The sequence below is a fragment of the Stegostoma tigrinum genome, chromosome 29, assembly GCF_030684315.1.
Source record: "Stegostoma tigrinum isolate sSteTig4 chromosome 29, sSteTig4.hap1, whole genome shotgun sequence".
Taxonomy (NCBI): domain Eukaryota; kingdom Metazoa; phylum Chordata; class Chondrichthyes; order Orectolobiformes; family Stegostomatidae; genus Stegostoma; species Stegostoma tigrinum.
The window spans coordinates 42,469,437-42,492,464 of record NC_081382.1 but is presented as its reverse complement, the minus strand read 5'-3'; the positions used below and the strand labels follow the sequence as shown (position 1 = coordinate 42,492,464).

The 23,028-nt window shown below is 41.8% G+C and overlaps 1 protein-coding gene across 3 annotated transcripts in view; it reads left to right on the top strand.

The window, feature by feature from the left end:
* The first annotated feature begins 1,000 nt into the window (after window positions 1–1,000).
* tsc1b (TSC complex subunit 1b) overlaps window positions 1,001–23,028 on the top strand; it is a 35,437-nt gene continuing 13,409 nt past the window's right edge. Inside the window, exons 1-14 of one of the 3 annotated variants that reach the window (XM_048559051.2) lie at window positions 1,001–1,212; window positions 2,462–2,565; window positions 3,264–3,416; window positions 4,745–4,889; window positions 5,905–6,059; window positions 7,411–7,484; window positions 9,430–9,608; window positions 13,518–13,630; window positions 13,717–13,834; window positions 16,358–16,470; window positions 17,873–17,954; window positions 18,601–18,705; window positions 21,683–22,289; window positions 22,956–23,003. In XM_048559051.2, coding sequence (XP_048415008.1) covers window positions 1,107–1,212; window positions 2,462–2,565; window positions 3,264–3,416; window positions 4,745–4,889; window positions 5,905–6,059; window positions 7,411–7,484; window positions 9,430–9,608; window positions 13,518–13,630; window positions 13,717–13,834; window positions 16,358–16,470; window positions 17,873–17,954; window positions 18,601–18,705; window positions 21,683–22,289; window positions 22,956–23,003 — 2,102 coding nt within the window. In that variant the 5' untranslated portion in view covers window positions 1,001–1,106. Of the gene's footprint in view, window positions 1,213–1,245; window positions 1,330–2,461; window positions 2,566–3,263; window positions 3,417–4,744; window positions 4,890–5,904; window positions 6,060–7,410; window positions 7,485–9,429; window positions 9,609–13,517; window positions 13,631–13,716; window positions 13,835–16,357; window positions 16,471–17,872; window positions 17,955–18,600; window positions 18,706–21,682; window positions 22,290–22,955; window positions 23,004–23,028 lie in introns of those variants that run through there. The other 2 variants (XM_048559053.2, XM_048559052.2) reach the window with 2 other exon arrangements.

Sequence of the window (23,028 nt, the reverse complement as noted above, 5' to 3'; positions counted from 1 at the left end):
GCATGGTAACCAAATCTGTTGTCATGGTATCGGTTGAAGTTTCAGTATTGAACTACTTCCAAGAGTCACTTCCCTATCCTTCATAGTAATGCCTAAGAGGGCAGATGGGCTTTAGTTTAATGTGTGGTTTAAAAGGCAACATTTCTGACAATGCAGCACTGCTTCAGCCTTGCATTGGGGATGTTGACATGAAATTTGTATTGAAAGTATAAAATTAAAGATGCTGTACAGTTGGAATTATCCCCAGCTTGCTAATACCATTTCACCCAAAGCATTTGAGTCATCTGGACTCTCTGTGATATGCTACTGGAGGAGATCAGTCAGTTTCAAAATTGAGCATTTAATTTTAAATTGCAATTATCTGATTCAGGTGAGGAAGTTACTGTGGCAGACAGTGAATCTATACAGATCATTAGTTAATTGTTCCCCATGATCTAGGAGCTCTGAGGCCAATTATAAAATGGCAGTCATCTTGACTAAGATCAGCTAATTTGATCTGGACCTAGGATCAAATACTATGAAATAGCAAACTATACACCAAGATAATTCCCAATTCAAAGTCATGCTGGATTAGAAGTCGATAACAATCAGCGAGCACAGAGGTGTGTAGTGAACAAAATCTGACATGAGTTAGGATATATGTGGCAGAGTCAAACATGGTTCTGGAGGAGAGTGACCAAGACGGTGTTTGGATAGGTTTTCAGGCAAGATGAATAGAGCTTGAAGAAGGCAGGTGTAGTGCTAACAGGTTGCATTTTTGTCATGTCTTTAGCATTGTAAGCTAGTGATATTTCAGAATGACCTCAACCTTCACATCTGTGTTGCAAAAGTAATTTTGTACTGAAATTTCTTATGAGCCTAAAAATGCATAACAATGATAGGTCTAGGCCCGAAATGTCAGCTTTTGTGCTCCTGAGATGCTGCTTGGCCTGCTGTGTTCATCCAGCTTCACACTTTGTTAACAATGACCTCTTGTTGTTTTATCTTTGTTTACAGCATTACCCTGCTAGTCAGGAGCCAGGGTCGAGTTGGTTCAGACCTGGCGTGGGCTGAGGCTGCCACCTGGGTTTGAGCTAAGGAGACGGGTCAGGTGAAGCTGGTACAGCATGACGCAGCCAGTAAACGTTAGCGACCTCGTTCCACTGCTGGAGTCCACAGACCTGCAGGTTCTCGAGGAAGTCAAGGGGATTGTCACTGACCACCTCCGCTCAGGTGTGCGACTGGACGGGAACTTATTTGTGGTTGAGTTTGCGGTTCTGATGAAGATCTTCAACCACAGTCGTGTTTCTATATTTCCAGCATCTGATGTCTTTGTGTAATTTCTTTCATGTGAGCTTTTGTTGTTAAAAGTAACTCGTTTTAATGTGCATGATTCGTCCTGTTTTGATATTTCTTTAAATCACCAGTCTCTAATTTAGGAGTGATCAGTGTTTGCCTTCACTCTGTCTGCTCTTGTTCACCTGCAGTTATAATTGACAGGCCACTTAGTCCATCATCCCTGTGCCAGTTTTTTATAAGAACTATCTAATTGGTGTCCCACTCATTCCTCAGCCTTTGTAATTGTCCATTTGAAGCCTTCATCCGATTCTGTTTTCAAAGTTACAATTGAATTGGCTCTCCCAGACTTTCAGGCAGCACATTCAAACTATCATAATTTCTTAGACGTATATATTTCAAAAACTGAAATCCTCATCTTGCCTCTCGTTCTCTTACCAACTATTTTAATTCCAAGCTCTCTCGTTACCAGTGGAATCAAATTCCACAATCTCTCCATAACCTTGATCTGACTATATCTCTTGCTATCCTTCCCTGCTCTGAAGCAGAAACCTCTGTTTCTCCAGCCTCTATATATGTGGAGTTTTGCCTTCACTGTAATCCTCTGTGCACGTTTCCAAAGTGTGGTGTTCAGAATTAGAAATAGGAACTGAAGTAGGCCATTCAGCCCATTGAGTCTGCTCTGGCATTAATGAGATCATGACTGATTTAGTAATCCTCAACTCCAGTTTGCTGTCCAGGCCCCATAACCTTTGACCCTCTGACTGATTAAAAATCCGTCTATCTCAGCTTTGAATACACTTGATGACCCAGCCTAGACAGCTGTCTGCAGTAAAGAATTCGCAGATGCTGCACTCTGAGAGAACAATTTGCTCCTCTGTCTTAAATGTGTGCCTTCTCATTCTGAAATGATGTCCTCTGATCTTAGACACTCCCACCAGGAGAAACAACCTCTCTGCATCTACCCTGTCAAGCTCCTTAAGCATCTTGTGTATTTCAATAATGTCTAACTGTGTTTTATCAAAGTTTAATGTAACCCTTCGTGAGAGAAATTGGCAGCTTAATCTCCTTGGGCAACTCCCCAGTGTGTAATATTGCGAAGTACAATTATATCAAACTTATTAAGAACACTTGCCCTTTCAGTAAAAGTTCTGTGTTTACCATCGGTTGTATTATTTGTCTACAGACCGTGGCCCCTTGCTGCTGAATGCTTTGGTGGATCATTATTTGGAAAACAATTCTGTGTTAGCTGTACAGATTCTTTCAGCTGTACAGGAGCCCCATGATAAGGTAATTGGGATCAACAGCACGGTGAGCTTGGAGATATAGTTTTTTTTAATGGGGTTGGTGAATCTCACACTATAAAAGGAGGGTAGGCAGTAATCAGATCTGACTTGCCTACCTCCATAATATTGGCTCATCTCTGTTTATTTATAAGAATACAGAACAAAAGAGAAACCTAAACCATTTCAACAAGCTTCTTTATGTTGTAATGCAAGAAATTGGACTGCCAGTAGATGCTATAATCCTGATGGATAGGTCGTGTAGGACAGAGCACAAAGGTGTGTGATCCACCAGAAGTGTCTTAAGGTTAACATAAACCTTGCAAATACAGGCAAAGTGGATTCACTTCACAAAAAGGAGTGAGCTGTATTGACTAAAGGCTGTTTTATGAATGCTACCCCTTTGTTTTTTAATAAAAGTCTTTACAGTTGCTTTAGATCATAAATTAAGCGCCACCACAACCTGGGTTCGAATTTGGGATTTAATACTTTGTGGGAGGTGAGAGCCAAATGTCTTTAATCGTGATTTCAGTATGTGTGAGTTGCCGAAATGATGTTAGGGCCTTGGCTCTGAGGGGACTACTACCATTGAACTTAAATGGCTCTTTCCTTCTTATCCAGAAAGTGTTAACAGGCTGTTTTAGATTGATGTATTCTCTCCAGCAGTCAGTGATCCATTTTGAAAGTTTGTTTTGTATTTTCCAGCATCTTCTGGATCGACTGAATGAGTGCATGGGAAAAGCAGCCACTCGACTCTCTGCTGTGACCTTGTTGGGTCATGTCATCCGACGTGAGCCGACGTGGATTCATAAACTCTTTCGTGCACCTTTGCTGGTTTCGCTACTCAAGTGTCTGAAGGTTCAGTTTACATGTTTTAAAATAACTTTGTTTGTCTCACTGTTAATGTCTAAAATGTGCATCGTTGATTTGCAAAAGTGTTACTGCTGGAAGCGTGCAATGGACTGCTTCAAGTTACACTTAAGCCATTGGTTAGCTTGATAAGACTATTTAATTTGTTAATTCTCAACAATTCCTCCAAGTCTTAGTAGCATACTTGTAATTACAAATGTGTGTAGTTCATAAATGGTTACCTGGATGGCTGGTTTGCGACTTAGAGTTGAATTCCTTTGCTGGCTGAGTTTACTATGAGGGTCTTGCCTTCTTAACTGCACTCCTTACCTGAGACATGATGACTGTTGTGTTAAACTCGTCATGGGTCATCTCTATGCAATCAGAGGAGAGCCTATAGGTCCTCTGAATGTATGCAGCTTTCACTGTCGCTCGCCACCTCATGCACTTCTCATCTGGTTAAGTACCTTTTATGAAGTGGAGTCACTGTTAGTTTGGGGGAAATACACCCAACCAGCACACAGCAAACTCCTGCATGTAGTAGCACCATAACCAACAGCAAATTTCTTGGAGATGTCATTTTAATGATAAACATTGGCCAATATATTGGGAAGAACATCCTTGCTCCTCTATGATTGGTGCTGTGGGGTCTCTGTGTCCAATTGAGAGAGCTGGAGCCTCCTTAACATCTCATTTTTTTGAAGGCAGTGCTGTAGTCCTGTGTTGTAATGTTGACTTATGTTGCGGGCTGTGGAGTGGAACTTGAATTCACAGCAGCCTGCTTGCAAGGTGAGAGAGTTTCCAGCTAAAATGTGACCAACAAAGAATTTCAGCTGGCATCTTGACAAAAATTCTGAAAATAAGCTATTCTCTGGTTTGGAAGAGCACTATTTTTATTTCAAAAATGTGCAGTCCTCTTCAGCTATTTCCGCACACTCTGTCATCTTTCACAGTCAATTCAGCATTAGACAAAGAACACTCTCCAGAAACAATGTTGAGGCTGTTGATTCCTTTTTTTAAAAAAAAGAGAGTTATAACTGGTTTGATAGATATTTGTTAGATGTCAGTATGGAGAGATTAAAGAGCCATGAAATACAGAACTACAAATCAACCAAGTCTAATTGGACGACTTAACAGCCTTGATGAGGCTGGGTGGCTTCTGTAGTTTATATAATGCTTTGAAATGCTGGAGTGCATTTGTGCAGCTTCCTGGTTCCTGTTCGTTCCTTTTCCTCCCTGTCTGTGTGTTTGAGGGCAGTTATCACGTTTTACTAACGTTCTCTTTAATGCTAATGTCTGTCACCATTGATTGGCAACTGTTGATCTTCTCTCTGCAGACAGAGACTGAAGTTGTTGTGCTCACTAGTGGACTCCTTGTGTTAGTCATCCTTCTGCCCATGATCCCACAAGCTGGGAAGCAATATCTCCTCGATTTCTTTGAAATCTTTGGCCGATTGGCCGCTTGGAGCCTACAAAAACCAGGTATGGCAATGTTGCACTGAGGTGATGTCTGATTCAGCTAGTGAAGGCTGCGCAATACAAGTCATCAGAGGTTCTGTGTTTTGTTTTGCTGGAGGACTTGGCTATGAACCCAAAACTCTTGGGATGAAAATTTTTTTTCTGCTGAAGGGCATTAAAGGTCTACGTTTTGGTGCTTTCAACTCTGCATCTACTTGATCATTGAAAACAAAGTGGGCAAACTTATCCTGGTGTCACTGACTGGTTGAGTTAAAAGTGTAATAAGTAGTTGGGGAGATTCCTAGTACTCAGTGAAAGACTTTTTGAAGTGTGGTCACTTCTGTACCAAAGGAAACTTGAGCTGACTTGCACATAGCAAGGTCCCACATAGAGCAGTATGATAAATGTCAACATGATGTGTTTGGTGATGATTGAGGAATAAAATTGACTATACCGGACAATTAAGTGTTTTCTAATTCCAGCAACTGTCAGGTTCTTTAAAGTCTGTAATTTGTTGTTCCATTTCTATGGTTCCTTGCCCACCTTTATTTTTGTAACAAATGTAGATTAGTTCTGATGTTGATGATCTGAAACAAAGATTATAGAATGCCAGAAACAGCAGGCCAGATCATGTCTGTGGTGAGGGAATCAAAATTAACGTTTAAAGTTCCCGATAATTTATCAAAACATGGTTTTGTGTGCATTGACTTTAGGAACAGCTTGCACTTATGTAACCTTTCATATGGTAAAACTAGCCTAATAGGTAGGTAGTAATGGCTTGGCATGTGAAGAAGCAGCAGATCCTGAGACGTGTACACAATAACCCAAATGATGCAGTTACTGTGAAGCAAATTGGTGCAAGTAGGATTAGGAAGCTGTGGGGGGACGTCATAATTAGTGTTTAATTTACGGTTTTGCAAACGGATTTTCCCTGCATTTAAAATTAGATTTTGTAAAAACAAAAATGATACTTTGTTTGACATTAAGGGCTGCTGTAACCCTTCAGCATATCATATTTTCTCCTTTGTATTGCTGTCAGGCCAATTGCCAGGAGTGTATCTGATCCACCTACATGCCAGTGTTTATGCATTATTTCACCGTCTCTATGGAATGTACCCGTGCAATTTTGTGTCCTACCTCCGCTCCCACTATAGTATGAAGGAAAATATGGAGACGTTTGAGGAGGTGGTAAAGGTAAGGCTTAAGTCGGTTACCATTGTTTTCCAGAGTGTTTGGACATTTGTAGCTTTGAAGGGAGAGCTAAAGGTTTGGCACTGAATGCTGTGGTTTTGCATTGGGTTTGTAAGACAGGGGGAGTTTCAAGTTTGAGGTGCTATGCTCCCTTCAGAACAGCATGGCTCAGCTAGCACTGCTGCCTCACAGAGCCAGGGACCGGGTTTGATTCCAGCCTTTGACTGTCTTTGTGGAGTTTCCATGTTCTCCCCGTGTCTGCATGGGCTTCCTCCGGGTGCTCTGGTTTGCTCCCGCAGTCAAAAGACGTGCAGGCTAGGTGGATTGGCCATGCTAAATTGTCGATAGTGTCTAGGATGTGCAGGCAAGGTGGCTAGCCATAGAAAATGCAGGGTTACATGGATAGGGTGGGGGTGGTGGGTGTGAGTGAGATGCTCTTCAGATAGTGTGGACGTGATGGGCTGACTGGCCCTTGCTTCCACACTCTGTGGATTCTATAATTTGTTGTTGAATTGCCTCTTGGTATGTGCTAAACAGGCACAAATGTCCATGTGGGTGTGGCATGAGAACAGCCAGAATTCTGTTTGGGTTTATATTCCAGAATAGGTCAGCACCTTCTGAAAAGGGAGCAAATTTGCACGATGGTTGGAATAACAATTTCATTGGACTGTGATTAAATGCAAATGGCCGAGAATTAAAGCTAGGGAGTTAAAAATACCTCTTCCATGGCATGTGGGGTGGGATCAATGATGAGGACAATATTTGTTGCCTGCTACTATTTGCCCTTGCATTAAATGGTTTACTAGGCCATATCAGAGGACATTTAAGAATCAGCCACATTACTAGGTCTGGAATTATATGCACATCAGGTCAGGTAAGGATGGTAGATTTTGTTTCCTAAAACACACAGCGGCTTTAACGACCATCTCTGATTTCATGTTCATCATTACCAAGACAAGCTTTTTATTTGTTGAATTTAAATTACACCACCTGCAGGATTTGAATGTTGTTCCCATAAAAATTAATCTGGGCCTCTGGCTTACAAGCACCACACCACTGTCTCTCCTGTACCTGATAATTAAGAAGTGAAAGTTCAAAATGTTAATTGTGTTGAAGATGTTTACTTATTCTGTTCTTTTGAGATCTGATATTTAAACTCATCTGTGCAAACTCTTTTTGCCCTAGACTTGAGTTTTATTGAGTGGGAGGAAGAGTGGATGGTGTATGCATTTGTGTGTGTGTTTCACAGTGGCTGCTTTGGCTTTTCTTCAGAGCTCTGTATGATTCTCGGGCAGCAACATGTTCTTGGTTGCCTTGATTTTAACTTTACTCCATTCCCCAATACCTGTTGCAGCCGATGCTGGAACATGTGCGAATCCACCCCGAGCTAGTGACTGGAACCAAGGACCATGAACTGGACCCCATTAAGTAAGTGATGGATTAGCTAAATGTTGAGAACTCTTGTTTGTTTCGGTTTCACTTGCTTTCTCATTTTTATATGTCAGTTTTGAATTTTCAAGGAGCAATGCTCCCATTGCTTTCAATTGTGTCAAACTTAATTTCCATCTGAGCAGATTAACCGCTTGGACTATCAACGCCCTTTCTTCCCCACAGCACCCCCCGCCAACTCCTCTACCAAACCCCTCTCCGCACCATCCCATCCACCATCACAAAAATGCTGCTCCCCCCACACTTCCAGTCAACTCTGGAGCCGCATCTATACCCGGAAACATTAGCTTGCTGTCTGTCCATGGTTGTTGCCTGACCCGCTGTGATTTCCAGCATTTTTTGTTTTCAAACTCATGGACTTGTTGTTCATCCTTTCTCCTACCATTTTGGTTTGTTTTCTTTTGTATGGTCTTAGCCGAGTGTTAAAGCCTGTTTTCAAACAGGTTTGGATAGATTGATTGATTGCTTTGTATATGTTTGAGTCTGTGTGGTAATCAGTCCTAGCACCTCTCTCTAACGATTACTTTTGTCCCTGTTATTTCTGTGTTCCTGTAAAGCTAAGACAGGAACTTCACATTTGTATATCACTTCTCATAATCTCAGAATGCTGCAAACTGCTTGACAGCTAACAAAGCGCTTATGAAGAGTAGTCACAGATACAATGCTGGAAATGCACTGCAGAGTAAGGTCCCACAAAAAGCAATGGACTAATGACCAGGCGATCTGTTTTCTTAATATTGATCAAGGCATTTATATCAGGCAGAACACGAGGAAAGAAGTCTCCTGTGCTTTTTCAGCAGAGTGTCATGGTGTCTCCTACCTCACCTTAAAGCTAGCATCATTGACAGTGTAGTATGCCCTTAGGACTGCACTGGGACTGTCAGCTCAGATTATGGGCTCAATTTTCTGGAGTGACATGGTTTGAATAAGATCTTAGTGCAATAATAGTTAATTATCTTGTACTAGATACATACAATCAGCAATCAAATATTTACAATTAAACATTTACATGACTAGAAGAGGCCATTGGTCTCTTGAACCCATTCTGGCCCAATGCAAGCGTAATTTCACCAGTTTTGCCACTTCGCCTCTTCACTGTTGCCCTGCAAGTATTTTCTTTTGAAATGCCTATCCAGCTCCTTTGTAGAAACCATGTTTGAACCTTTCTCAGGCAGTGTATTCCAGACCCTAATAATTTATTGCATTTTGTTTTTTAAAAACAAAATCCTCAATTCGCCTTAAGTTCTTCAGCTAGTCCTTTCGTTTCTGTTTCTTATAATTTTTGACCTTTCGGCCGTTGCAAGCAGTTTTTTTCTCTGCACCGCTCGTGATTTCGAGCAGCTATCAAAGTTTCCTCTAAATCTTCGAAATGGGAGGAACTTCTTTGCAGAAGTTGTTTAGGATGTGGAACTTGCTGATTGATGTGGATGAATTCAAGGGATGGCTTATTGTCGATGTGAAGAAGAGGGGAATTAAGAGTTGACTCAAGTGTCAGGCAGCTCAGATGGACTATAAATATCGTCATCAAAGGGACAGATTGAATGGTGTCTGCATTGGATGTGCTGATGTCACAGGCTAATGTCCATACTCTGCCACGATTTAAGAAAGTGGATACTATGTGATAGTGACCAGGAGATGTGGAAGAACTCCCATGTTGCTTTTGGAATATCACCACAGAATCTTTTGCATCTACCCGAGCAAGCTTGGTTTAAAATCTTTTCATTTGAAAAATTCCCTCATTTCTGCTCTGGAGTTGCAGCTTTGATTTTTTTTTGCATGTGATCAAACTCTGGAGTGGGACTTGAACCTGGAATTGAGACATTCAGAGGCAAGAGTGCCACCAGCTGAAGCAGCCCCGTGCGGTGTCAGTGAAATGCAATAATTGGCAAGAACTAATTGTTCATTTTCTGGTTCTGTTGCGCAGGTGGAAGCGATTTGAAACTCATGATATCGTCATAGAATGTGCCAAAGTTTCCCTGGACCCAAAGGAGGCTTCGTGTGAGGAGGGTTACACAGTTATGCCTAAACATTTCTCTACACATACTCAGCATAAACATGCTGACCACAGCTGTAGTCCATTTTCAGATTCTCAGAGCAGCTTTGGTAAGAAAGGCTATCTTTACTTACTGTAAAGTTGTGCAGAAATTGCAAAACAAACAGGCCATTAAGCTCATCTGTTCTGTGATGGTATTTACCTTTATCGTCTGCATTCTGGCCTTATATACCCCGCTACTAAACCCTAATTCGCTCTTTTCATTTAACTATTTGGCAAGCTAGTTCTTAATGTAACCTGATCTTTAGTTTTTTTTAAAAATTCTGGTGCATTCCTCAAATCCTCTCCGTGTTCCAAATCCCTTCTGTTTATTCTTGCGCCCCCTTGCTCAACACTCGTTTAATTACTGTATTCAGTACTTCATTTTTGGATATCTTTAAATCATCCAGTCATAAGAGTAGGAGTAGGCCATTCAGCCCATTGAGCTGCTTTGTCATTCAATACGATGATGGTTGATCAACCATTTCTTCATTGTTTTCCCACTATATCCCTTTGACTTGTTTTCATTTAAAAATCTGTCAACCTCTTCTTTCAACATACTTAATGAGTAACTGTAGCCTTCTGGGGCAAAAAAAACCCAGAGATTCTCAAACCACTGTCTTAAAAATGTATATATTGTGTCCCCTGATTCTAGACTCTTAGACCGGATCAAACCTGCATCTACTTTGTCTAACTCTTCAACACTTTGCGGGTGAAATCGTCTCATTTTGAACTTTGGAGAATGTGGACTCAGTTTTTCTAATCTCTGTTCGTAGGATAATACATTCCTTCTACCCCAGAGACAAGTCTTGTGAACCTTTGTTGCACTTCCTTCACAGCAACAAGGTGTTTTCTAATCATCCTATTCAGACAAGTTATTACATACCTCTGGCGTAGGTGGTACCTGAACCCAGGCCTACCCAGGCTCAGAGTTAGGAGCACTACCACTGTACCACAAGAGACTTCTCTACATAGCAATAGACATTTTCCTAATCATCATATGTAAGGATGTTATTGCACACCTCTGAACAGTCTTTTATGGCGATATTATCTTCCCTAAGGTAGAGCACATCTATGGCCTTGTTAGACTTAACTCATCAGTCACCACCATCACCTGCACCAAGGTAAGAGCCAAGTGATGGAGCACAAACAGAAATTGCTGGCAAAGCTCAGCCAATCTGGCTGCATCTGTGGACAGAAAGCAGAGTTAAAGTTTCAGGCCCAGTGAGTCGTCTTCAGAACTAATTGTAGCTAGGAAAGAGTAGGTATATGTGCTGAAAATGGGAGGGAAGCTGAATAGACAAGAGGTGGAGATGGAGCCCAGAGAGAGGGGAAAACAGTTGGACTGTTACTTTGGTGCAGGTGCAAGTGGTGACTGGTGAGTATCTGGTAAGCAATTCTGCTTATTCAAATTGTATTGTATAGCTTTAAAGTTACAGAATGGCCGATCAGCTCAACCAGATGGAATGTATCTCCTGGAGGGGGAGTCATGGATGTGCATGCCTTACATGAGCACGTCTGGAGGAATTGCCACCTGCCATGACCTTGAGCTCTGGCCTGAGGAACTCCAGCAGCATCTGGAGTCACTGTTGTGTATCCACTGTGCAAAGACCTAGATGGAGAGCACATTTAGGGAGGTGGTCAGGCTGCATGATAGTAGTAAATAGTCACAGAGGAAATGGGTGACTATCAAGCAACCATGGAGACCAAAACCCTAGAGGACTTTCTTTATTGTTTCATAGAGCTTACTTCCTCTCTCAGTAATATTTCCAGCTCGCTTCTGGATGGCTGTTCTTTTACGTAGATCTTAGTAAGGGATTTTTAAATCAACTTGCTCAAACATGTAAAACATTTCTGGTGGGGCTTGAAACTCCTGGCAGAGGGGTAGGGACATTTCTACTGTACCATAAGATCCTTTATAATGGAATAGACTAGAACTCATTTAAAACCAGCCATAGCAAGATCAAATCAGAAACATATTTTACAACAGCACAGTTGGAGCTTCACAGCCATGCAAAGAGGTCCTTAGCAAGCCATGATGCACCTATCTACTTGAATCCGATTACCTAGCACTTGACTTTACGGCCTTGTATGCAATGGCTTTTCAAGCATTCATCTAAATACTTCTCACAAATGTCCAAGTTTTCCCACCTCTACCATCCTCTAGGCAATGAGTTCAAATGTCCTCCCGTTCTACATTTTCTGTAAATCCTCTCTAAACATTTTGCCCCACACCTTGAATTTATGCCCCTATGGTTACTGGTCACTCTACAATGAGATATTTCTCCCTATCTACCCCGTTGTAAGGGCATTGTAATTAAAAAGATAATGGGGAGCAGATTAAAATATTGTTTGTGGGGAAAATAATACACCAAAGACCCCTCCTCCAGCATCCAACGTATGTACGTAATTGTGAAAGAAAGGCCGGCAGGCACAAACTACTGTCCCTTCCACGCCCTGCTGCCTGGGCACATTAATGGCTACTTTGACCAGATCCAGAAGCAGACCCACGACAAGGTCCTCAGACTTGCCTCCACCCCTCCCGACCATCTCTGTACTAGGTGCCCATAGATCAGGAGCGTGGAACTGAAGTGCGATCAACAGGGCCCGTGAGGAATATAAGGAAAGCAGGAAAGTACTCAAGCAGGGAATTAGGGGAGCAAGAAGGAGCCATGAAATGACCTTGGCAAGTAGGGTTAGAGAGAATCCCAAGGCATTCTGTAGGTACGTTTAAAAACAAGAGAATATCTAAGAAGAGGTAGGACCACTCGATAAAGGAGGGAATTTGTGCTTGGAGGCAGAGAATGTGGGTAAGATCCTAAATGAGTACTTTGCAACGGTATTTCCTCAGGAAAAGGATATGGAGGATAGTGAGATTTCTATGGATCATGTACATGTGCTAGGGCATTTTCAAGAAAGAAGTGGTGTTTATCTGAGATAATGGGAACTGCAGATGCTGCAGAATTCCAAGATAATAAAATGTGAGGCTGGATGAACACAGCAGGCCCAGCGGCATCTCAGGAGCACAAAAGCTAGTGGTGTTTATCTCTCTTGAAAAGCATTAAGGTGGATAAATCCCTTGGGTTTTATAGTATCTACTCCAGGTTGTTGAGAGATGCAAGAAGGGCGATTGCTGGGACCTTGACCAAGATCTTTGTATTGTTACTAGCCGCTAGAAAGATTCTGGAGGACTGGCAACTATCCAAAGTTATTTCTGTGTTCAAGAAGGGAAATAGGGATAATCCTGGAATCGGCAGACCAGAGAGTCTTGAGAAGCTATTGGAGAGAGTTCTTAGGGATAGAATTTACTTACCTAATTAAGGACAGTCAACATGGCTTTGTGCAGGGTAGGCCATGCCTTCCTAACTTCAGTGAATTTTTCGAGGAGGTGATGAAAGTAATCTCAGTGGATATTGTGTACATTGAATGTGCAAACTCCACACAGATGGTTGCCCGAAGGTGGAATTGAACCTGGGTCCATCCTGCTGGGAGGCAGCAGTGCTAACCACTAAGCCACCGTGCTGCCCATAGTTAGTAAATAAATACCCAGATTAAACATATAACATATGGCAAAACATTGCTCAGTATTCTTTGTGTTGTTTCAATGAATGAATTCAGTTGATCAAGCAGGGACTCAGGTTGGGAGAGGCAGGGCAACAGCAGTTCAGAAAACCGAAAGAACTACGGGTGCTGGAAATCGGAACCAGAAACAGTTACTAAGTTAAAGAAAAACCAGATATTAGATAGAAATGATCACATTAAACTGTCTGCTCAGCTCACAGTGCAGACTTTGGTAAGAAATAAGATTTCAGTAAGTATTTTACATTGACTTCAAAACCCTGTAACCAGAGGGAGGAAAGTAAAAGGAGAAATTTTGCTTGTGGGGTATCTTTTTTTTGCAGTTTTTAACTGGTTTAATTTCTTTGCGAAGAGATTTTAGTGAGTTGACACTTTCACTTTTTTGTTGAATTTCATTGTAGGTAGTGCGTCATCAACATACACGCCCCGGGTCCCCTTCTCCAATCTCCCAGGGTCCCAGCCTCGTTACAAGACACCACCAACCTTGCCACGCCTCCCTACAGATGGGATCCAGGTAAGCCAAGTCCCTGCTAAGCAAGAAAGATCCAGCTCAAATGATTTCTGGTGTCCAGTATTTTTGAATTTCTGTCTTCATTGTAGGACACACTCTGGAGTCCATCTTCAGCGTGTGGGCTGTCTACGCCTCCATCCTCAAGAGGACTTTCTCCCAGCCCATTTGAAAGTGCCTCCTGCCTACACAGAGTTCACAGTACACCGGGTGCGTATACCCCAGCACACTGCCTGCTACAGCTATAAAGGAGTGTTGCTCACTCACCTGAGTTGTGCATATGTAACCTATGCTAGGAAAACAGGTGCACTGTTCCATATGACTTCTGCACAGTTGGTGTTGTCACAAGCTTTTCAGTGAAATGCAGCTGTGCATTCCTTCAAACTGTGTCTGCTTTGGAAATAACATTGTACACAAATTGCAAATTATTCTTCTCCACTGTTTGGGTCATATTGAAAACTTGTATATGTTACAACTAGAGAGTGTCGCTGCAGTTGCGAAAAGAGCAATTGGAGATAGTCATACAGCATGGAAACAGACCTGTCAGCCCAACTTGTCCAGACATTCCAATCTGACTTAATTCCAAATGCCAGCATTTGGCCCAGATCCCTCTAAACCCTTCCTATTCATGTACCCATCCACGTGCCTTTTAAATGTTGTAATTGCACCAGCCTCCACTACTTCCTCTGGCAGCTCTTTTCATACACATCCCACCCTCTGTGTGGGGGGAAAAAAAGTTGCCCCTTAGGTCCACTTTAAATCTTTCCCCTCTCACCTTTACCTATTCCCTCTAGTTTTGGACTCCCCCCACCCTGTGGAAAAGACCTTGACTGTTAACCTGATCTATGCCCTTCATAATTTTGTAAACCTCTATACCGTCACCCCTCAGCTCCAGAGAAAAAAATCCCCAGCCTATTCAGCCTCTCCCTACAACTCCAACCCTCCAGCCCTGGCAACATCCTTGTAAATCTTTTCAGCACCCTTTCAAGTTTAACAATGTCCTTCCTATAGAGGGGCGACCAGAATTGTGCACAGAATTCTAAAAGTGGCCTCACCAATGTCCTGTACAGCTGCAACATGACATTCCAACTCTACACTCGGCGTTCTGATCAATGAATATAAATGGGCCAAACACCGCCTTCACAGCCCTCGCTACCTGCAGCTCCACTTTTAAGGAATTATGCACCTGCACTCCTGGGTGTCTTTGTAAGCCCTGCTCTGGTTTGCCTTACCGAAATGCAATATCTGTCATTTATCTAAGATCCCATGTACTTTGAGATAATAATGGTCGCTGTCGACTAAACCTCCCACTTTGGTGTCATTTGCAAACTTACTAACCATACTTCTTTATGTTCACATTCAAATTGTTTATGTAAATAATGAAAAGCAGTTGTCACAGCAACAACCCTTGTGGCATATCACTGGTCACAGACCGAGTAGGGTTAAGGAGAATACAAAGACTCTGAAAGTGCATTAAGGGCAACAGAGTAACAAGGGACAGAATATTGCCCCTAACGATCAATTCGGCCATGTATGTGTGGAATCACAGCAGGTGTGTGAGGTACTAAACTAATATTCTGTGTCAGTGTTTACTGTGGTCGAGGAAATGGAAGCTAGGGAACTCTGAGAAATAAATAATGGTATCTTGAAATGAGTTCATGTTGCAGAAGAGGTGGTGCTGGAGGTCTTAAAATACATAAAGGCATATCAGTCCCTGGGACCTGATTAAGTGTTTCACAGAACTTTGTGGGAAGGTAGGGAAGGGGTTGTTGGGCCCCTTGCTAAGATATTTATATCATTGATAGCCACGGCTGAGGTGCTGAAAGACTGGAGGTTGGCTAATGTGGTGCCTTTATTTCAGAAAGGATATAGAAAAGCCACAGAACTTTGGACTATTGGGCGTTATGTTATGGTGGGTAAGTTGTTGGAGGGAATTCTGAGGGATAGGATTTACGTGCATTTGAAAAGGCGAGGATTAATTAGGGATAGTCAGTCTGGCTTTGTGAATAGGAAATTGTGCCTAACTAACATGATTGAGTTTGTTGAAGAGGTGACAAAGAAGATTGATGAATGTACAGTGGTAGAAGTTGTCTATATGGACTTTAGCAAAGTGTTGGACAAGGTTCCACATGATAGACTAATTAGTAAGGTTAGATCACACGGGATCCAAGGGATCTAGCCAATTGGATACTAAATTGGCTTGAAGATAGGAGCCAAAAAGGTGGTGGAGGGTGAAGAAAGCACCATGTTCAAATATATTAACTTAAGTTAACCATTACACTAAGTATGGTGACAATACAATGCAGTAATGTGAATCTAGGTGCAAGGTATCTAGATGGATGTTGAATACTGAAGGTAGTGCCTCAATGTTTTTAACATCATACTGTATGCTTTTTATATCAGAAACAACCTTTGGCTGTGATCACTGGGAGGTTACTCACTCTGACTAAGTTTCTTGGGGCAACCTCCTTGGTTTATCTGTTGTGTCAACAGGTGATTGAAGAAATTGCAAATACAAAAAATGAGATATAAATGTATGCAATACTTTGAATACCTAAGATCAATCAGCAAAAGAAGCTTTGATGTTTCAGTGTGAGAACGTTATTCACATTGAACCTCTGATCAGCAGCAATTAACTTCTACAATTTGGGGAGGGTTTGAACACATCATTAGTTGTTGGGGAGATTAAGGGTATGAACGGATAATTTGTTAATTCTGGTTCCCTTTTTACAGTTGGTGGAAAAGGATCATCTACTGAAGCACCCACTCTCTCCCCTCCCCCTCCATGTCCTGCAGATGAACTCATGCACGGTTCATTTTCAACAGCAGCAGCGCTGCCAAGGAAGGTAAATTTCAATGGGGGGGGATAGTGTTTACTAAAGTAAATTTACAGTTGAGTAGTCGATAATAAAGTGTGAAGCTGGATGAACACAGCAGGCCAAGCAGCATCTCAAGAGCACAAAAGCTGACGTTTCAGGCCTAGACCCTTCATCAGAGAGCATCAGTCATCACTAAAAGATACTGTTCTCAAAACAAGCCCACAACATTTTGAAGGTGTTTTAATTGCGGGTTTTGTGGGCCTGCCTGCTTTTTTCCTCTCTCTCATTTTTTATCTTCCCTTTTCTTGTCTTAACCATTCCCTCTTCTCCCCTGCGCCCCCCCCCACCAACCCCAACCCCACCCCCACCCCCGCGATATGTCACTGTCATTTCTCCCATTTCAGTGTTTATTAACAAGGGCAGTTGTTGGAAGCAGCATTGATCATTGGTTTCACTTGATTTTTACAGTGGCTTTGAGGGAAGCCCTCCTGAACAAGCTTGGTCATTTTTATAGCTGGTTTTATTGATTTGGGTGCTGTGATTGCTCTCCAGCCTAATGTTAAGGAGCTTTGTTCAGAATCCAGAGATTCCCAAACGTTTCATTTTGAGCGAATAATCCTTCCACTGCTCTCCCTGCTCCATGTATCATCACCTTTTGAGGTGAGCAAACCCACTCTGAATTTTGTATGGTAACTGCATTCTGTCACCAGGCTGCCAGTAGTCACTGCGGTCAGGCATTGGTAGATTTTTGCAGACTGTCCTTCCTTCTGTACCTCCCCTGCCCCACCCTCTCCCCTTCTGTGCCCCAGGGAGGTGTTTGTGGCCCCCAACCTAAGCAATATTCCACTGACCTATCAGCCAGCTTCGGGACTGGCAACCGAGAAATTGCAAGTTCAAATTCTGACAGCTGTGAAACTGAGTTTAGTTAAATTTGGCATCTGTGTACAGGATAACAAGAAGTACTGTCTCATGCATTTAAATATCTAATTGGACCACTATCTTTCTCTTTTGGGAGAGAGTGTTGCTCTTGTACTTGGTCTGGTATACATCCTACTCCAATCCCAATTATGTAGTTCACCTATTATTCAGGGCAATTTCTGGAGGACAGTAAAATGCTGCCTTTATTATTGTTGTTCACTTTCCAAGAAGATCACAAAGTCCTGTCCTGTTTCTTTCCAGTGTGTCTTTCATATTCTGTCCTGTTTTCCTTCCAATGTAATCTGATTCTTTAACTTGATGTGTTCAGGGTTCCTTTAGTTTGGACCTTTCAGCTCCTGTTGCAAGCATTAATTATGGGAAAAATGCCTGCCTTTGCGGGCTCCTCTGGTGTTCTTAATTGAACCCTTGCATTCCTATTATCTATAAGATTGCTTCTTTTAATGGCTTAGTGGTGTACCACTATCCTGTCTTATTTTTATTGCTGTTATAGGATGGCAAACTGGAGAGTGGAAGGCCATTAATCAAACAGAGACATGTGACTAGTGATAAAGGAGCCGCTGACAGCTCAGGTGGTGAGTGGAATGCCTGCTTTGTCCGTATTCTGAGTCGATTGAGGTGCTCTGCCCCTCCTCAAAGTACGTTCCAACATGTAGAAAAATGGATTAACTAGATATATTGGGGAAGGGTTGTTAAAAGCTTGCTTCTAGAAATTGATTTCGTACACTTCACACAGTAGGCCATTTGGCCCTACTAGTCTATGCTCCGCACTTGTTTCTTTCATTTCACTCTGTCACCATTATAAGCAACTTTTGTTTCCCCTCCTGTCATGTCATCTAGTTTTCACCTTAAAAATTTATCCATGTCATTTGTCTGAACCACTGAGTATTATAAGAGGTATCACTGAATAAATAAAGAGGTTTCTGCTGAATTCTGTATTGGATTTATTATTGACTATCTTACACTTATAGTCCCTAGTCTTATCACGCAGGTACAAGCATCTTCTTTGGGTTTACCTTATTAAACCCTTAATTCCAGGGCATTTATCAGATCACCAATCTGTGTAATATTGTCTTGTAGCTACTGTACCATTAGATCTTCATGGACCAGAATTATTGGCTTGTTGCATGAGCAATTTTGTATTTTGCATATTGAAAGCATGTTGTTTCAATGTTACAGCCAGCAAATTTCTTTTCTTTTTCCTATGGCCTTTGTATTCAGGTTTAGAGAATGAGAGTATCAAAACCGTATCTTTAAAAGAGCTACCGGAGGTTATAAAGGGGTTGAATCTACAGCCAGATGGAACGGAAAAGGAGAATGAAGAAGGTACGTTCCTGACATCAAATGCTGTATGTGACAAAGAAGAGTGTTTTAATTCTGTTCAGTGCAGAGATAATGAAGGATTTCCCGTCCTTATTTGCCCCCCCCCCCCCCGCCCCCAACTCATGATTTCCAAACTGGCTCTCTGTTCCTGCCTGAGCGTGCAGGTACCAAGCATCTCTGTGAAGAATCTTGTGATGTCCTTATAAAGTTAACCGTGTAGATTTTATATTCTGTAATGGCAAGCAAATTTCCAAGACCCTAGATTGTTAATGCTGGTAGATTCTTCACCAGGACTGCAGCAGTTCTGAGGAAGGGTCACCAGACCCGAAACATTAACTCTGATTATTTTCTTCATGGATGCTGTCAGACTGCTAAGCGTTTCTGTGTTGTTGCTACGCTAGTTCTGTCTCTCTGTAGACTTGAGTTTCACTCTCAATTTAAAATTTATTTTTAAACTTTGAGATCTAGGTGGCAATATCCTGAGTGCAGAACGCACACCCAATTGGAAAAGTTACAAATTCTTAATAGGAGATGCAGTGATCAGCTGGCATTTTGTGGAGTTTCAGAGTTAGGGGAGTTAATAACTATGCTCTTAAAATTCTGGGAGAGCAACAGTGATCTTGATTTGGACATGGTGAGGGTACCAGAAGGAAGAAAAAGCGTTTTATGTTTAGAAACTGGAAATAATGGCCTTTTTTTTGATAAAAGAAGTTGGCCTTGTATAAAAACTGAAAGAACTGTGGATGCTGTAAATCGGGAACAAAAACTGAAGTTGCTGAAAAAGCTCAGCAGGTCTGGCAGTATCTGTGAAGAAAAGTATCAGAGTTAACGTTTCAGTTAATGATTCTGAGGAAGGGTCACTGGATCTGAAACATTAACTCTAATTTTTTTTTTCTTCACAGATGCTGCCAGACCTGCTGAGATTTTCCAGCAACTTCTGCTTTTATCCTTGTATAAGTTTGATGTTTTAGTTATGGTAATTGCCATCGACTTCCTATCCCTCAAACCTGAGCGTTTAGGTATCTCTCCACAATTCAAGCATAAAATACAGGCTGCCTTGTTGGAAACAGCATCTTTTGGGTGATTTTAAATGAAAACAAATTACACAGATGCTGAAGACCTGAAATAAAAATTTCAGCTGGAGAAACTCAGCAGACCTGGCAGATCTGTGGAGAGCAAAACAGAGTTAACATTTTGAGTGCAATATAATGACTTCAAAATATGGTAAAAATATATTGGACTCGATGTTGACAATTGTATGTAAGAAACAAAGTTATTGTTAGGACAGTGTGTGAAGGATTATTTAGGATGGATGGGGGTACAAATTTGAGGTTTTAATCAGATCAATCATGATTATATTGAATAGTAGAGCAGATTCAAGGTCTAATTCATATGTTTCTATATGGATGGTTGAGTTTCTCGAGCACTTTCTATCTTTTGGGTGAGAATTACTTGCTCAGTTAAATACAAAAGTCCCGTCCCACTGGCTGGAAAATAGCCACTTGAGTTCATCATGAGTCTTGGCCAAAAATCCTCAATTAGCCAAAACAGATTTGGCACTTTTGTTTTGCTTTGAGCAATCTTGTATTTCCCTGCCAGCAACAAGTAACCACATTTGATCAGTAGATTAATGTCTGACAGTGTTTGAGGATATCCCAAGGCCATGAAAAATGTTAGTGGGAGGTGGTGCAGTTGTAGTAATGTCACTGGTTAAGTAGCCCAGGGCGACATGGTTCAAATCCCACCATGGCAGGTAATGAAATTTGAATTTAATGCAAAATCTGAAAAAAGAAGAGCTGTCCTAACAATAACCATGTTGCCACTGGATTTTCACAAAAACCCGCCTGGCCTCACTAATGTCTTTTAGGGAAAGAAATCTGTCCCAACCTGGTCTGGCCTATGTGTGACTGGACTGCACGCTTACAAGAGAGAGTCTTAATTACTGCCTGGGCAATTATGGATAGGGCAATAAATGCTGGCCTAGCCACTGACTCTCTCATACTATGAACAATTTCTTTGAAAAAATGCAGGTTTGTTCTTTTTATTATTGCTGTTAAAAAATACAATATCTGATGGGGTCTGACATTTGAGCACTGTGATTAGAAGTCAAAAACATGTTCTTTACGCAAGCAATTTAGAATATGGAATTCTCCTCCACAAGTCAGGAGAGCGAAGAGAATTTTGTTTTTTGAACAAAAGAAACGGCAGGAGAGTCTGAATTCTCCAGAAGACTCACGGGGGGAAAAAGAACCATCCCCAGCACAAATGGGCCAATAACTTGTTCCAAAGCTATTATAATCTCAATTCAAATCTGTTTCTAGTTCCAGCTAATGGGTGAAGGCAGTAACAGGAGTTAACTTCTGACGGACATCAATAAAATAACTAAGTTGTAATGCGTTTGATGGAAAGAAAAAATAACCTGGTTTCTGCTGATGAGCAGATAAGGGTTAATTCACCGACTTCACAAAACAAAGCTAAAATTTCAGAGGTGTTCCATTTCATCTGGTCTCTTTGTACTGTTCAGTAAGATAAAGTTGCTTCCTCTCACTTGACGTCTCGCTCTCCATGGGGAGGCTGAGCAGGGTCAGTGACATTGAGAATTTGATACCTGGCCACAATTTCATTATTAGCATTTCCCTTCAGCCCACCAAGAGGAGCCACACCTTCAGTTACTGATATTCTCCCCCTAAACCTTACCAACTGTGTATATCCAAGATGCTCATGAGAAGCTCCCCTCTTGGACTTGTGGTTACCTTTCCTAATTTCACCTTTATGTGGCACAGTGTCAACTTTTGTATAATATTCTAAACTGTTAGGATTGTTCGGTGTTAAGGATGATTTTTGATGCAATTTGGTTTGCTTCACTTGATCTAAAGCAGAACAGATCATTTCTCTGTACAAATAACTGAGGAGGATTGATACGGTTAGGCCTGTGCTGGGAGTTTTACTGATAATGAGACCCATATTTTTATTTTGGCAGCCGCTATTGCTGATGAACTTTCTGAAATTACACCCATGGATCTCCAGTCCCTGGTTACTCGAGGAGGGTTTGACTCGCCGTTTCAACACAGGACTGAAACACTCACTGGCCCTCAAATGAAACGTGAGCAGGAATCTTACTCTTCAGCCACTGAGCAGGGGCTGTGCCCTGAACCCCAGCAAGCCCCATCTTCAACCTGCAAAGCATCAGACCATCACAGACGAGAACAATGCCCTATCAAACAGGGATTCATGCCCATTGAGAAGCCAAGTGAGAATTGCTCTGGAAGCCCAGTCAAACAGGAGATGCTCAAAACAGGATCAACATCATTGGACACTTTTACACCCGGACCTTTGTTAAAAGTCCAGGCACTGAGGCATCCGCCACTTGGTAGTGGTCATCCCCTCCCATACGAACACCTCTTCGATTTGGCCTTGCCCAAGACCGCCAATCTCTTCATCAAACAGAAGACCTCTGAGCTGCAAAAGGTAGCAGCTGAGCACTTGGAGGATCCAATGTCACAGTCACCTGCACCAATCTCTCCCCTCGATGTGCTGGATAAGCTAATTCAGCATGGGGGAGATGCACACGTGAAGGAACTTAGCAGGTAAGATGGGAGGGAACAGTGTTGTTGTTACTGAATGAGTGCCATACTGTCGTGTGTGCAAACTTTCCCAATGAGTCATTAAATCTAGATCCTTGGTCGGAGGCAAAATCTCACAGTACTCTTTTGATGAAGAGCTGTGGAGTTCTCTCTCGTTCTCTGGCTTTTATTTATCCCTCAACCAGCAGCTGTATCTTGTTCCAAGGAAATGAGAATTTAAAACTTTTAAAAATGCAGGTCTTCATGAAGTTTCAAAACTTTTTTTTTTCAAAGTAGCAGTGTACAAATACTGCATTGCAAATAAAGCCAATTGTCCTCAGAGCATTTTCTTTCTCTCCTGATCAAATTCCAATCAACGTCATTCAAGGGTATTAAGCGCACTTTTTTTGGAAATTGTAAAGCAGGATGTTTATTTTCACTGCCCTTCAGCATTTGCTTTTTAGCAAAATGTACAGAATACTGTCAGTCCACACCCGATGTCCTTGTCAACTGGTGTTGATGAGATAGCGTTGGGCTGGCTGCACCTATGCCCACCTTTTCACGTGTCAGGCACTTTTTTTTTGCTGTTGGGCAGCTGGTACAACTTGCCACCAAAAGATATTTTCTGTTACTGAACAATTCGGATGGGAAAACTAACTGATGGAAGTGCGTCCCCCATGTTTGTTTTAGAGTTTGTCCTGTGCAGCATGAGCCCCAAAGTCAAAGAAAAACAGTCAGGTAAGTGTGGAATTTGCTGTCATGT